The 16382-nt window shown below is 55.1% G+C and overlaps 1 protein-coding gene across 2 annotated transcripts in view; it reads left to right on the forward strand.

The window, feature by feature from the left end:
• Positions 1–16382, forward strand: part of ZCCHC24 (zinc finger CCHC-type containing 24) — a 61023-nt gene that overhangs the window by 18348 nt on the left and 26293 nt on the right. Inside the window, exon 3 of one of the 2 annotated variants that reach the window (XM_078077513.1) lies at positions 9905–9968. The exons of the other annotated variant lie outside the window; for it this stretch is intronic. Coding sequence (XP_077933639.1) covers positions 9905–9968 — 64 coding nt within the window. The remainder of the gene's footprint in view (positions 1–9904; positions 9969–16382) is intronic. 2 annotated transcript variants of the gene reach the window in all.

Below are 16382 nucleotides of genomic sequence, written 5' to 3' on the forward strand. Positions count from 1 at the left end.
AACTGTTGTATTTTCTGATGAACTGATCCTTTTATTGTCCTAGAGTGTCCCTGTTTATCTCTAGTAACATTTTTGTTTTAAAGTCTAATTTCTGATACTAATATAGCCAGCTTCCTTATGTACATGATAGATCTTTGTTCATTTTTACTTTCCTATCTTTAGATCTAAATTGTGTCTCCGGTAGACAGCATGTAGTTGGATCTTGGTTCACTTTTTACTCACTTTGGCAATCCCTGCCTTTTGCTTGGATTGTTTGATCCATTCATATTATCGATAATGCTATATTAATGCTCTTTTGATATATGAGATTATTGATACCGTTGGATTTAGGTCTGCTGTTTTACTTTTTGTTTTCTGAATTACTCATGTCTTTTTGTTTCCTCTGTTCCTTCTGTACTGCTTTCTTTTGCATTAAATGATACTTTTCTAATGTGACATTTTGATTTCTTTAATGATTTTTTTTCACTTTTTAAAGCTATTTCTTTAGTAGCTGTCCTGGGGCTTATTTTACATACCGTAACATATAAAATCTGCTTCAGACTTATACTAACTTAATTCCAGTGAGATCTAGAAATATGACTCCTTTATAGCTCTATTCTCTTTTCCTGATTTTTGCGGCATTATTGTTACACGTATTACATCTTTGTATGTTGCAAATTCAACAATACTTGTTATAATCGTTACTTCATGTAATTTTATGTGTCTTAGAGAAGCTAGAAGAAGAAAAGAGAGCAGTTATATGTCCATAGCTTTTGGCATTTTAGCTCTTTTATTTCCAGCTTCTAGGTCTCTTCATTTGTTCCTGTGGACTCAAGTTACCACCTGGAGTCATATCCTTAGCCCAAGACAGATTTGCTTCTACCTGCCTCCTCTGTGCTACCATTGGCAAATATCTTACATTTCCAAATGTTATAGGACAGATAGTACAGTAATATACATTTTTTTATACATTTGCTTTTTAAATCAACTAAGAGAAGAAAGGAAAAGAAAAATTCATTTGTGCTGTGTTTTATAATCACATAACTACCTTATCAGAGCTCCTGTTTCTTCATGTGTATTTGCATTATGTCTGGGGTCACTTGCTTTCAGCCTGAAGAACTTCCTTTAGTATTTCTTGAAAGGTTGGTGTGCCAGCAATGAAATCCTGTGCTTTTGTTTATCTGGGAGTGTCTTTATCTCACTTTCATTTCTTAAAGATAACTTTGCAGGGTATAGAATTCTTGGCTGACAGTTTTTTCTCCCCGCTTTGAGCACACTGACTGTTACTCCACTGCCCTCTGGCCTCCATGTCTGATGAGAAGCGGTTGTTAATATTGTTGGAATTCCATTGTAAATGATGTGTCATTTTTCTCTTGATGCTTTCAACATTTTCTCCTTGTTTTAGCTTCAGCAGTTTTACTACAATGTGTCTATTTGTGAATCTCTTTGTGTTTATCCTACTTGGACTCTGTTGAGCTCCTTGTTGATTAAGGTTTTTCATTGGATTTGGGAACTTTTCAGCCATTATTTCTTCAAATATTTTTTCTGATCCTTTCTCTTCTCCCCTTTTGTGGGATGATTTTTGAGTGGTCTCAGTGCTTTTAAAATCTTAAATGGTCTAACTGGGGGTAGAGTGTGTGGAATCCTAGGCATTCGCTGCCAACAGCCTGGGTGGTGGCATCCAGGAAGCAGGAGATACTCTGTGGCCCCCAGTGCAGTCAAGAAGGCCAGGGTGGGTTGGGGCTGCCAGCTCTGGTGGCAGCAAAAATCCCAGCTGGCTCTGAGAGAGGCATGGTTGCTGTCTGCGGGGCCCACCTGCAGGCTTACTGGCGCATTTCATGTTGGCTTCTGTGCCCCAGCGTGGCAGGCTGTGAAGACCCGAGTGGTAGCATTTTGCTCTGAGCCCACTGGAACCTGCATGCATGTGGGTCTTTGTGGTGGGGGTTTGGCTCAGTGCCACCTCTGTGCCCAGGACATACTACAGAGGGTACAGGAGCCTGGTACTCTGTTAACCAATCCTAAGGGTGGAGAGAGGCGTCCAGAGTTCAGCCATTGGACTGATGGGGCTTCTCATAGGTCCCAGGGGGCAGTGTGAGGGGGATTGGGCACTTTACAGGAAGACTGGGAGCCTCCTGAAACAGATGCAGAAGGTGCTGGACACCAATTACCAATGATGCTGAAGGGCAGCCCCTTTTTGGGGGGTGAGGCTGTGCCTGGGCCAAGGTCCATCTCCAGCCAATGTCAGCACTGACCCTAAAATGTCCAGGAGTCAAGAATGTCTACCATTCAGTTCTTGAAAACCCTGTGCCTGCAGCTGTCTCCACCCTGTGCCAGGCGTTGAGTTCCAGGGCAATAATAATATTAACAACAGTGATGCTAGTCTGTACGTGCTGAGTTGACCACTAAGCTAGGTGTGAAATATGCATTAACTCATTTAATTCTCTCAAAAGCTCTATCAGGTCAATTGCCAGATGATAAAACTGAGGCCCAGAGAAGTTAAGTGACTTACCTAAGGTCATGTAGCTAGAAAACAGCAAAGATAGAATTGGAACGTAGGCCTTCCTCATTCCAGAACCCATACTTTTTATTTTTTATTTATTTTTTAAGAGGGAGAAGGGGTGGGGAGGGGCAGAGGGAGAGGGAGAGAGAATCTCTAGCAGACTCCCCGCTGAGCATGGAGCCCGACTTGGGGCTCGATCTCACGACCCTGAGACTAAGACCTGAGCTGAAATCAAGAGTCAGATGCTCCACTGACTTAGCCACCCAGGTGCCCCCAGAGCCCGTGTTTTTTAAATTAGGGTCTATGATCTGCCTTAGCATCCAGCCTGATCTCCACTGTCAATCTTAGAAAGTCAGGGTTCTTTATTTTTTTAATTTATTTTTTATTTTTTTAGATTTTAGTTCACATGTAGAGTATCATTAGTTTTCAGAAAGTTGGGGTTCTTTATTTATTTATTTTTGTTAGTCAGGGTTCTTTACAAAGATGGGTTACTGGAAATGAAGAGCAGCAAGGACGATGTGAGTAGAGACCATAACAGACCTGGTCTGGCCAAGTTGTTATGTCTGGAAGATTGCAGTACTGGCCCAGCCCCAGGGTGTCTGCGGCCCCCAGTGCAGTCAGAAGGCCGGGGTGGGTTGGGGCTGCCAGCTCTGGTGGCAGCAGAAATCCCAGCTGGCTCTGAGAGAGGCACGGTTGCTGTCTGCGGGGCCCACCTGCAGGCTTACTGGCGCATTTCACGTCGGCTTCTGCGCCCTAGCGTGGCAGGCTGTGAAGACCCGAGTGATAGCATTTTGCTCTGAGCCCGCTGGAACCTGCATGGGTATGGGTGTTGGTGGTGGGGGTTTGGCTCGGTGCCACCTCTGTGCCCAGGATGCATAATGTGCCCAGGACAGAGCTGGGCCCAGACACGCTACAGTTGCCCAGCCATCTCTGAGCTCCTACTGTGTGCCAGGCCCGTGCTCGATAAGGCTCCATCCCTGTCCTCAGTGGGATAGACAGAAACACTGCGGGCTGTTCCGGATGACCAGGGCTCTGGTTGAGGTTTGTGGCGCAGGACCGGCTCGGCCTGTGGCTTCATGTGAAGCCTCCGAGAGGAGGAGTCTAGAACTGGGGTGGGGAAGGCTTCCAAACAAGCGTGTAAATAACGAGGCTGTGCTTTCTGGGAAGCGCGAGCCCTTGGCTGTGGCTGGCGCGCTGGGTGCCTGAGGGGAGGAGAGGGAGGTGTGGCCACAGCAGGTGGTGAAGGGCCTGTGTGCCAAGCTGCACAAACTTGGTTATCTGGAGGGCAGGGGGCAGCCACCCAAGGGTTTGGGTGACATGCTCCGATTGGCATTTTGAAAGCTCACACTGGTGGCAGTCGGAGGCCGGGCCGGAGGAGGCAAGACTGCAAACAAAACCAGTCCAGTAACGTGGACGGATGATAAGACCAGATGTTGGGCAAGGAAGGGTGAGCAAAGGTTGGAGGTGAGGGGACAAATTCCAGACACTGTAAGAAGGTACCATCTCTGGGGCATGGTGACCACTCTGGGCCACCTTTCCTCATCTCCAAAATGTATCTGCAATTTGGGGTCCGTGCAGGACTCCCGGCCCTGATGGCTCACTCACATCTCTGGCTGGAGGAGGCAGGGGTGTGGATGAGGGCAGGACATCCAGGTGTCCTTGCCCTAAGCCCTCTGTCCACCCTTCCTGGCGGTCAGGCCCAGCCACACTCAGCCTGGCAGCCTCCCATCAGGCGCTGAGCTGGGAGCAGAAATCCTCCAAGCTCTCAGGCTCTCTCGCTCAATCTTGCCATGTCAGGACGTTCTTGGTGGTGGTGGGGAGGGGGCTGCTTATATCTTTGAGGGAGGTCTGAGGGGTGTCATCTCCCGTGCCTCCTGTGTCCAGGGAAGGACCGGGCCCTGTGAGGGGTCCGGGGAGGGCCTGAGCCCAGGGGAGCTGCCGTTCCTGAGTCAGCATGCCCAGGGCGGCTAATGAAATCCAGATGTCAGACAGAAAACAATCATCGCCCCCACCCATCTGGCGGCTCGGGTTACTTGGAGATTGCAAAAGAAGAAGAAAAATAGAGCAGGGAGAGAATCGATCCTAGAACAGCTGAAACCTTAGAGGCGGTATGTAAATAGTTTCAGGGTCTTGCTCAGGCGAGGAACAAGAGGTGAGGGAAGAGCAAAGGCTAGCCCAGGCCTCCTTCTCCCCCACTCTGACCTCTGCAGCCCCTGGACCCCAACCCTTGGACTGCTCCCCAGGCCAGAGCAGGCTGGGGTCCCTGGGGGGCTCTGAAGGAGGCAGGGAGAGCTGTGACCTCCAGCCCATGTCTGACGCCTACCTGGGATTTCCAGCCCCCCCCCCCCTTCCAGCCCTGCCCTCACTGCAGGCCCAGGTGTCCTCCGGGGCCAGAGGGGCTGGAGCCTGGGAAGGGGACAGGCAGAGAGGGACTGAGGGTACACAGGATTTTCCCTGCAGAACCTTGGGCTCAGGATCCTTGATTAGTTCAGAGCCATCAGTATGCTGGTGGGGAAACTGAGGTTTTCTCGCAGCATGGGGCCAGGACTACATGTTATGAAGGATCCATAGAGTGAGGAAGGAAGGAGGAGAGGAGAAGAAGGAAGGAAGGGAGGGAGGGAAGGAGGGAAGACAAACAGCATCATTATGTGACTCCAGCAAGGAAGGGCTGGCCCAGGGCTGGTGGCTTGTGTGTATACAGAGTAGTTTTGCAGGGGTTCCTCTGGACCTTGGGGCTGGCCGCCCGGCCAAGGGGCTTGGGCTGTGACGTCCTGGTGCTTGGCACAGGACCTGGAATGTGTCAAGCGTTCGGGGAATGTTAGCCGGGATGGGTGTTGGCGGGGGACTGTGGAGGGCCTCCTGGTCGGCATAGGTGCTGACGCCGGAGAAGGACCCCAGAGCCAGTGTGGCAGCCTCTTCTGAGACCCCGTCCCTGTGGTGGGGTAGTTCTGAACACAGACCCTGACGCCAGCCGTCCTGGGTTCGACCCCCGGCGCTGGAATGTACTAGCTGCGTGTCTTTGGGAAAATTAATGGAATGTCCCTGGACCTCAGTTTCCTCCTCTGTAAGATGAAGATCGTGGGGTGTTGTGAGGATAAATGAATTCTCTCATCCGTAGTGCTTAACAGAGAGCCTGGCACCTCATACACACGCCAAGTGTTAGCTGTTGTGATTGTGTTAATGACCATCCTTACTGTTATGCTCGGCTATTTCAGACTGTTTCAGGACATTCCAGAGGTCTGAGAAAGTGCTTCAGGGCTGTGGGCTTATCAGAGGGGCCCAGTCCTCCCATCCCATCCTGGTCCCACACAGGGGGCTGCTTCTGGGACCGGCCAGAAAGGGGCTGAGGGATCGTCAGGAGCCTTGGGATAGGGGCAGGGGCAGCCTCTTAAGACTTTGGGTCACCCAGGTTTGTTGAAGGACAGGAAGGTAGGGACTGGGTCCTGGAGGCTCCATTTTGCCCAAGTGGGTGCTCTAGGAGGAGGGCGCTGGGGCACGGCTGGAAGATGCCCAGTGCCTCCTGTGGGCTGTCAGCTCCCCTCTGGCCCAGCCAAGTGCTGGCCCCGGCACAGACAAGTGGGAGCAGCTGCGGGGGCGGGGGGCGGGGGGAGGGACTGAGAGGCGGGGTGCAGGGTGTGGGGGCTCCCTGGGTAGCCACTTGTACATCCTTCCTGCTGTCCCGGGCCTGGCAGGAAAGAGTCCGAGAGGGCCAGTTTCACATCCTCAGCTGCCAGTTCTCCTTTTAAATGGACCACAGATGGTGTCTCAGAGCCCCCAGCAATCTTGCCATGTCAGTTGGCCTTCCCTTCTCAATCCTCTGCCCCTGGGCCTCGAGGGACAGGGATGTTGGCAGAACGGGGAGCCAGGACCCATCCCTGGTCCTTGAACCACCTGCAGGGCTTAGTGGTTGGAGGGCTGGAGCCAAGCAGTTGCATCCTTGGACTGAACAACCCCCCAGTGTCATTTCCTCCAGGCAGCCTTCTCTGGTTTCTCCTGTTCTCCAAGCCCAAAGGGACTGCTTTCCTCTGAACACTGAAGGACCCCATTCACTCACTCATTAATTCCTTACCTGCCCGTGGCCTCTTGTGTGCCAGGCTCTTGGCCTGCCCCTCTCACATAGTTTTTTCCTCTTGGAGTAGCTCAGAACCATGGAAGGTTCTGACGGGGTCATCCCTTGGCCCCTCAACCTCACTGAGGACGGGAGAGTGCAGGGCGGTGGAATCTCACAGAGCTGGGCTCAGTCGGCTCTTCTGCCCTTTCCCAGCTGCGTGTCCTTGTGCTTGTCGTACAGTGTACCCGGGCATCTGTAAAATGGGCTCACGCACCTTGCAGGGTGTTTGTGGGAAATGTGTGGGCAAAGCAGGTGACACAGAGCTTGGCATCGCACGGCAGTTGGTAAATGGCAGCCCTTGCTAGTCCTACACAGTACATCGCGGGGCCTCCCGAGCCTCATCGGCCCTCATTTGTGAAGAGCCTGGCTTCATGAGGTAGATGAGAAGCAGCCTGGGACGCAACGGGCACTGAACCTTCCTCTTTCCTTTTCCCTGCCCCACCCCCGCCAGGCCGCTTAACCACACACACAGGTGCACACCGCACCTGCGCCTACGCACGCACACCTGGGACTCTCAGCCTCTGCCTGGGCTCATGCCATCGCCCCCACCCTGCAGGGCCCTTCCCTCATCTCTTCCCTCCTACCCCCTTTCAGAGCCCAGAGGAATCCCCCTCCCTCAGGCACCTTTCCCAGCCATCCTAGACCCACAGACTCTCCTCTCTGAACCCCAGTTTTCATAACCAGCACCCCAACCCAGGCCTTCAATGGCTTCTCACCTGTACTGTCTCTCCATCTAGTGCCCAGAGGACGGACCAGGCCCCTCATGATGTGGGCTCTGCTCTGCTCCAGGCCTGGAATGTGGCCCCAGCGTGGCTCCAGGAGGCAATGCCCATGTGTTTGCCATTTGAGATTTGAGCCTTCCCATGCCCCGGGACTTAGCCGGTGCCATGCCCTTGGCTGGTAATTCTCTCTCAGTTTCTCCTATCTTCTCCCAGCCCAGCCCACATGTCCCCTCTCGTGTGGAGCATCCTCCTGTGCCCCTCCATGCCCCCTGCCTTGCTGCTTCCCTGTCTTGCTGAGCCCTGCCTAGCCCTGGGCTGATCCTCACACAACCCTCTGTCCTACTTTCTGGGGGCCTGGCCCAGGCGGGGGCTGTGTCTGCTTGGCCGGCAGAGGGGCACGCGTGAGCTCTGGGGGCAGCTCTTATCCCAGGCCTGCTTCTCAGTAGCTGGTCACCTGTGGCCTAGCCTTTCCTGCCCTTGAGCCCTCACACTGCCTGAGCCTCTGAAATGGGGTCAGCCGGGGAGCCCGCGTCGGGACCTGTGTGAGCTCCAGAGGTGGGGAGGCAGGCAGGTGGGTTTTGAAAGCTGTCTAGTTGTGCCATTTGCCCCCACTGCCCATCGAGCAGCCAAGTGCAGCCCACAGAACGTTTGCCTGAATGACTAGAGGGTATGTGGGCTTCTGATACCGGCCCTCTTCTGTGCCTGGGCCCTGGAGATACATTTGTGACGGCAGCAGCTTCCCTTCCTACCATGTCTGGGGTGGTGCCCGGGGACAGAGCCTGCTCTGGGTTCTCCTGCACCCCGTGGTTTTGTCTGGAGAAGGAGGTGGCCTGGCCTCTGGGTTCGGGGACTGGGCACCACTGACCTGGCCTGCCTTTAAGAGCTGGGCTCTCTCCCCACCATGTCGAAGATTGGGCTGCAGAGAAATTGGACAGCAGGGGCCAGGAAGGAATGCCCATGGAGTGGGTTGGGGAGCCAGGGGAAATGAGACCTCCCTCTTGCCTGGCTTACAAAGCACCCCCGTCACTGGCTGATGCGATTCTCACTCCAGCCTGCGCTGTTTCTGCAGTCCGTCTCCCTACCTTCTTCTCTCTCTTCATCTCCCCCTCACTTCCTTTCTTCCTTCTTTTGTTTTGTAACAAAGCAGCACGGAGAGGTTAAGTAACTTGTCTTACAGCTGGCGAGGATCAGGCCAAGTCGGCCCCATTCCAGGGCCCAGCCTTTCCCACTGCCCCTCTCGGCCCACAAGAATGGTTCTGTCCCCTAGGACACACTGTGCACCTGCTGTGCTCTGACCCAAGCAAAGACCAGGCCGTGGGAGAAAGTGTGCCCCCTTCTTGCTCCAGGCTTTCCTCGCTGCCTTGTATCCTGGTACTTCCCTGGCTTTGGCTAGGGAGGGAGGCTTTGTATGGGAGCCAGTCTCTCATCCCACAGGTTGGGGTGACAGTGAGGAGGGGGATGTGTTTCCAAGGTGGTGAGCATGATGACAAGGAGTAAAAACTGCCAGAAGCCCAAGCTCCTCTGCCCCTTGCTGGGGAGCACGAAGCTCAAACAGGGCTGGGGGTCCCCTCCTCCCACCGGCCTTTTGAGCTGTCCCTATTCATCAGTTACTCCCTCCTTTGTGTTCCCCAAAGATCCGCACACAACCAGCTTAGTATTTTGTGTTCTGATTATGATCTTGGGGCAGGGGTGGGTGGGCCCAGGAAGTCCTGGTACACGGTGAGTACTCAGCAAGCGTGAGCTGCTTCTGCAGCTCTGACCCTGGCTGCCTGTGTCTGCTGGGGCACCTGCTGCAGAACTGGGGCCGTCATCTGGAGGGGCGAGAAGGCACATTAGCTGCCTGTGTGGGGGGCGCTCACTACGTCCAGCTGCTGCTCGAAGCACTTGACGCATGTTGACTCATCTACTTCCTGCTGCAGCCCTCTGGGCTGGGGATCCTATGTTCCCCATTGCCCTGAGAGGGTAAGTGACTTGCCCAGGGTCACACAGCACAGATGCAGTCCAGGAGGTCTTGCTTCAGAGGCTGTGCTGCCATAAATTTGTGAGGAAGGAAGGAAGAAATGAACAAGACTCCATTGGAATGTAGGGAAGGTAGGGAGCTAACATTGGCTGAGCATCCTCCATGTACCAGGGACCATGCTGGGTCCTTGCACATCGTCGATGTCCTTAGAGACAGCGAAGAATTCCCCTAGGGTCACACAGGAGCCAAGGACATAGCTGGGATTTGAGCCCAAGGAGCGTGGCTCTGCAGCCTGGCTGATTCCTAACCCCCCCGTTCCACCTACTCAGCCCATCAGGAGCTGGATCAGTAACCAGGACAGTTCAGTGAGGGCCCCCTGGGGACCCCCGAGAGGCCTCAGGGCTGAGGAGCTGGCTTCTACCCCCCAGGCCTACACAGTTACGTGGTAGACAGGACAGGGAGTTGCTGGGTGAGGCCACTCATTGCTAAGCTGTGTGGTTCTAACCAGTCACAGGAGGAGGAGTTTAGAGGAGGGAACACAGCCAGGTGGGTGACTTAGAACAAGCCCTTTGCCCTTGCTCTACCTCAGTTTCTCCTTCTGTGCAGTGATATACATCCCATCTGCCCCTCAGAGCTGCTGTGTGGATCTCACGAGCCAGCAGGGCTGGAACGAATTGCAAGCCAAGCTGAACAAAAGTAAGGGGTTCTTCAGAATAAAAATATTTTATTTATGAACATCTAAAGGCCTGCTTCTCAAAGTGTGGTCCGTGGACCAGCAGCAGCATCACCAGGAGCTTGCCAGAAATGCAGAACCTTGGGCCCTCCCCCAGACGTGCTGAATCAGAATAGGCATTTTCACAAACTCCCGGGTGACTCTTGGGCACATTACAGTTTGGTCTAAGGAATATCTGGACTCCTACTTCCCCATTTCTGAGCCTGCCTCTTGGGCCACCTTTCCATAGGCCGATAGGGGTTCTTGGGTGGAAATCCCCATCTCATTTTAGGAAGCACTCTGGCCCAGCAGGGCTTCTGTCCCTGATAGGAGCACATCAGATTCAAACTCTGACAGCCTCTGTGGCTTTGATGAGGCCACCCCCATTTGTGAGTCAGCAAGGCCAGCCCGACCTGCAACAGGGGTGGGGAGGGGGGCATCGTCAGCCAGGGTGCAGGAAAGCTGGGGATTGCCTTTGAGCCAGGGAAGGGCGTCTGTGCCCAGACTGTCTCCATCTTCATGCAGAAAGGCAAAGGGCTGGAACAGTGGCTGGAATGTTTTGGGTTGGACCTAAGAAGGAACTTACTAATTGAGAACAAGCCAGCAAAGGATGTTGAGCGCCCCCATCCCCTTAAATGTGTAGCTATGTTGCGAGAGGTCAAGAGGCAGAGCTGGAAGGGATTTCCAGAGGTTCTCTGTCCAGCTTTTCTGCCTTAGGCTGTTTTGACATGGGCCAGGTGACTTGTCTAAGGCCACAGAGCAGGCTAGTGACAGCGAGGACCCCAGGCTTCTGACTCCCCACGCCTGGGGCATTTCTTCATTACAGACAACTCTGGACACGCTTGGGATTGACCTTGATGACCTTCCTAGTGTCCCTCTAGCCACCCTTTGAAACAGTATAGAGGGCTTGGAGCATGCAGGTGGGGGGAAGGGAGGGGCTGGCTTTGTGAGTCCAGCAGCTTCCAGGTGTCTCAATCTGTCCTGGCCCACTTGGTCCCCAAGACCGCTGGGAATACCCCTGGAGCAGGGGGGCTATGAGGTAGACACAGCGAGTTGGGAACAGGGCCCCTGGAGATAGAGGGGTCCAGGTAGAGGAAGCAAGGGAAGGCCAAGGGGCTTGACCTTGGTGTAGGGACCAGTGCCGTGGTCCTTGGACCATTACCTGAATTCTGTTTGCTTACCTGTAGCACGGAAGAAAGTTGGACCAGATCAGTGATTCTCCATTGGAACTTCACAGTAGAATCACTTTGAGAATTTTTTAAAAATTTGGTGCTAGAAATTCTGATTCAGGAAATCTGGGGTAGGCCTACCCATGGCATTTTTTCAGCTCTCCAGGTGATTCTGGTGTGTACCTTTGCCCAGGTCTGAAGTGGTGGGGAGCTCAGGCAAGTGCTGCAGGGGAAGGGCCTCTGCAGGTGAGCAAATCATCGTTGTCCTTCTGAGGTCCCAGGAATACAAGATGACAGGATTCCATGAAACTCGGAAGTGGACATTCCAGTGGTCCCCCTTCTAACACTGTATGATCTTCAATCCTAGATTTCTTAGATCACATGATTACGAAGTGTTACTGTTCTTTGGAAGTAGGCTTCTATGCAGGATGATTGTTGACACTTGGTTATTCTGAATTGTATGATTTTAAGAGTCTGAGGTTCTATAATCATTCCATATCTGAACCATGAGATTCTGTACTCATCCACGCTTCTCTGTATTTCAACCTGCTGTTATTATTGTCCTTTAAAATGAGGATCCCCTGCATCTCTGCTTCTAACATATTATTAGACTGACTTTCAAGGATCCTAAAAATCTAAGCTCTTAATGGTACTAACATTTAAAAACAATTCTAAATTCAGCAACTCTGTGATCTGTCATTTCATCCAGGCAGTTGGCCGCCAGGACCTGGAGCCTGGCATTTGTCTCCCCAGGGAGAGCTTGGATGGGTGCCCCCTCCCCTGCTTGGCCTGGACGGCCTTTCTTGGGGGAAGGAGTGGGGGTGGGGAGAGCAGAGACCCCCCCCCCCAGATCCCTCTGGGCTCTGGCTCCAGCTGTGTCATCGCGGTAGAGGAGGGGAGGGCAGGGTGAGTATGAGGGCATGTCTGACCTCGCAGCGGAAAGGCCGGTGGGTGACGTGCATGGCAGCATCTTGGGCTCACTTAGTGCTGTCATCTCCCAGGGTGTCAGCTTTGGCTCAAGACATCAGGGTCTATCCCATCCAAAGCCCTGCCCCTAAACACACACATGCACACACCCTGATTCCAGATGGGAAAACTGAGGCCCAGAAGCAGGAGGTGACTTGCCTGACAGTGCTGGTGCCCAGGGCCTGGACTCCTCTAAGCGTCTGGGTACTACCAGGCGCCCTCCAGCCAGTCCTTCTTAGGCCTTGCTTTCTGCACAGAACCACGGACCTTCTATAGGACCAAGTCAACATTTAGGTTCCTCTGTGGTGATGGGGACCAGCCCAGCAATTCAGGATCACACATTCCTGGCCGGTAGCATGGCGGCTTTCACCAGGCCCAGGAGCGGCTCTCCATGCCCCACATGACCTCCCCTGGCCGTTTCCTGTCTGCCAGACCACACCGTCTTCCGTTACACTCCCCCAGGACTGGTGTTGGCATGTGCCAGGGCACGTCAGGCTGGGAGACTGGGAGGCAGACGGTGGGCTAGGAGCAGTGGGGCGTGGGGTGGGCGTACTCACTGTGTCACCTCGAGAAAGCTCCTCTCTGGGGACCGGTGGATCCTAACCTAGATTCTTTTTTTTTTTTTTTTTGGTTAGAGGATTAACTGAGATTCTATACGGGAAACCCTGACAGGGACGGGCTGGGACGGGGCAGAGGCCAGCCTCATCCACTGCCCACTCCGCACCCGCAGGCCCGAGCCTGGCTCTGGCCTGTTCCTCATGGTTGCTGAAGGAGACTGAAACTGGGCTTATTTATATTCACTGGGGGAGGGGGCGGGGGGGAGGGTAATTTGGGATTTCAGACACTTTCCTGGGTTTTAAAAAGGTTGGCAAGATAGGGAAGAAAGAGTATAGAGGCCGTGGGCATTTGAGTTTTTAGGTGGGTGTCCCTATAATGATGATGAGCCCTGCTAGTTCCGGGGTCCCAACTCTGGGCCAAGCACTTTGCATTCATCAGCTCATTAAATCTCCTCTGCTCCCCACCCAAAACTCGTCATTCTTCCCCCTGGAGCCATGGAAAACCGAGGCTCAGAGAAGTTCAGCAACTCCCCCGGGCGCTCGCAACTGGTCACAGCAGAGGCAGGACTCGAACCCAGGTCGGAGCCGCCCGGCCAGCGCCCTCTTGCACTTTGCACCTGGCTGGCTCCGGAGCTAGACGGCGGCCACGTCCTCAGGCCGCCAGGGCATAGAAAGACATTTTCCAGAACAGGGAAGGGCGGCTGCAGTTTTCCTTCCTTCAGCATGGTTCCCTCAGCTTTCCAGGCAGTCCTTTGTGTGCTTTTGAGAAACCCAGAGCTGCCTGTGCCTGGGCCTCCCCCCTGCCCCCCACTGAAGCTTGTGGAGATGGGTGTAGAGCAGGGGCTCTGTGCACGGAGCTCCGAGTGTGCACCCTGACACGTCCGCCCCTCGCCGATACGCTGGTGCACACACTCGCACAGGGGCTCATGCTGCCGCCAAGCCCCGGGGAGCCGCGAGGTTGACCGGAAGCTCGGCAGACCGGCCTCCCTTTGGGTCCTGGAGCAGCTTGAAGGGCCGCTGCTGTCCTCCTGACCATTTGCTTCCCTGTGGGTTGACTTAAAATGGTGCTGGCAGGGCATCTTAAGGTGTGTGCCCTTGGGACATTCCTGTGCATGTCATGCCTTGTGGGGGGTGCATGCATGCGTGCGTGTCTGCAGACCTGTGGCTGCCCAGGGTCCAGCTCGGTGCACGGGCTCAATGCCCCTTTGTGGGCAGAGCAAGGAGGCTTTGCTCCAGGGCCTCCACATGTCAGCATCTCCTAGGAGCTTCCTGCCACCCTGCCATCCTGGCCTTCTCGGCTGCTGGGAGTGAGGCACGGGTAGGAGACCAGGACCAGGAAGGAGCACGTGCGGGTGAGCAGCAGGGCCCAGGGATGGTGGGCTTCTGGGGGGCTTGTCTTGGATCCCTGTACCGAGTTACTGCCCTGCCGTCATCCCTGGGGAGGGGCGACGTGCCGTCCTGGTGACGTGGCCGGGGACAGGTTGAACAGCTATCTCCTGGGCGTGGAGGCTCTCAGGGAGCATGGTGGGGTCCCAGCCCTGAGAAGGTGGTTCCAGGAGGTGCTGGGAGAGCTTCTGGAAGTGGCTCGCCTCCCCAGAGACCGCATCCGGCTCTTTCCTCTCCTCCTGGGCCTTCTCCCTTTTGAGACTCAACCTCTCCCACTGACTCCTCCTTCTGGGCTCTGAAGAATCAATTGTTCTGGGGCTGAGCAGGCAGCTGGGAGCAGTGGGAGCTTCCCGTGGCCTGGCTGTTTCCCGCGTGGCCCTTCCTGCACTGAGGCTGTGTGCTCCCTGGCAGGGGAGTGTGTGTGTGTGTGTGTGTGTGTGTGTAATTATAGCACCACGGCAGGGTAGCTCCCCCCCCACTTCCACGTCAGCTCTGGGATGGGCCCTGTCCCCAGGGACATCTGACACAGGCGCAGGTGACAGGTTTATAGGCGGCTCTTCAGGGCAGGCCTCAGGGATAGAGCCAGGGCAGACAGCTGTCACCGGTCTGTCCCATCGACCACTGCTGCGGCCAGTCCCCCTTCCATCGTCACTGCCAGCCGCAGGGCACTGCTGTCACCCTCCCCTTGTCCCCCCCCCCCGCCCCAACCACCAGCCAAGAGGGGGTCCCTGGCCGACCCCCATAGCCACGCAGGATGGTTGAGGCCAGACAACCTCAGAGTCATTCTTGACTCCTGGCTCTCCCTCCCCAGGGCCAAGTCTCCTGTCTGTCTCCCGAGTCCGGCACCTTCTCCTCTCCACCGCTGCTCCCCAGACAGGACCAGCAGCTCCTCTCAGCAGCATGGGGCAGCAGTTCCTCCCTAGCTGGTGTCCTCACAGCCAGTCCCTCCTCCCATTCAATCAGTTCTCCATGCGCAGCCGGAGACCTTCTGGAAGTGCCAAGCTAATCTGGCCACCCCCAATTTTAAACCCTTGGCTCCTGGCTTTAGCTTGCTAGAGACAGGTGAAGCAAAGAAGGAGTGATGGGAAAGGTCTATGGGAAGGGCAGTCTTGGCTGAGGGAACAGTAAGAACGGAGGCCCTGAGGTGAGGCAAGGATGTGCTTGGCCTGTTCAAGGAAGAGCAGGAGGGCCAGAGTGGCCCTCCTGACAGCTCCAGCTCAGAGGGAGGGCTGGTTGGGAGGAAAGGGGCTGAGGCACAGGAGTGAGCAAGTCCCCAGCACTGCTCTCCCTTCTCCAACCTCCTCCCCCAGCTGGGCAGCCTTCCTCTGGGGGACATAGATGGGCACTTGTCTTGAGAGCCCCCTCCCCTCCCCCTGCCCCTCTGAACACTCGCAGTGGGGACAGGAAGTGTCGGCCCTCGCCTCCCAGCTGCCCGGGTGGGATGCCACCGCGCGGGCCGGCCTGCCCAAGGAGGGACAGAGGCCCTATTGAGCTCAGTCTCTGGACCAGCAGGGACAATAGCCACACTGAGGACCAGGAACATCAGCCGGCATGCTTGTCCAGGAAGTTGCCAGGCTGCTGCCCGCCCCCCTCCCCAGGCCTCCCCAACCCCTTCTGACTTTTTCCTTTAGCTACTTTTTTTCAGGCTGATAGTAAGATCCAAAATGGTCACTTTGTCCTTCACCTCCTCCCCAGAGGCTCCCTGCTCTGTGCCAGACCCATGCTGGGCCCTGGGATCAGAGAAGAATCCCAGACGGTCTCTCTCCCCGGGGAGGAGACTGAGGACGAGGCAACAGACGCATGAACCAAGCGGGGCATCCCTTGTACAAAGCACAGCGGCCCGCAGTGGGCAAGGCTGGGTCTGCTGGGAGAGCTGGTAGGGAAGAATTCCTGGACGAAGAGTCGTAGTCCTAAAGTGCTCCTGCATCCAGGGTCCTGTTTCGAAGGCACGACGGCCGTGCGGCACAGGCAGGGCAGGACTAGTGCCCGTTATAGGCCCAGAGGTGGAAGGAAGTGATGGTCTCCGCCTCGGGGCTCAAACTCTGGCTGCTTCTCCAGCCTGCGTGCTGTCCACTTGCAGAAGGTTTGCACCAGAAGGGACCTAGGCCAGGAATGCCGGCACAAGTCAAGGGTGCCTGTCAGCCCCCCGCCCACAGGCCCAGTGAGGCGGATACCACCCCAATCACACCCTCCTTGCCTGGAGAATCCTCCTCACGCCAGCCCTCTGGTGGCAAGGAGCTGGAGTGACACCCAGGATGACCTGCCTGGCCTTCCTGGCTCTCCTCCCTCCTTTCTCACTGACCCAGGGGAGACTGTGACC

This window comes from Halichoerus grypus, chromosome 7 (genome assembly GCF_964656455.1).
Source record: "Halichoerus grypus chromosome 7, mHalGry1.hap1.1, whole genome shotgun sequence".
NCBI lineage: Eukaryota > Metazoa > Chordata > Mammalia > Carnivora > Phocidae > Halichoerus > Halichoerus grypus.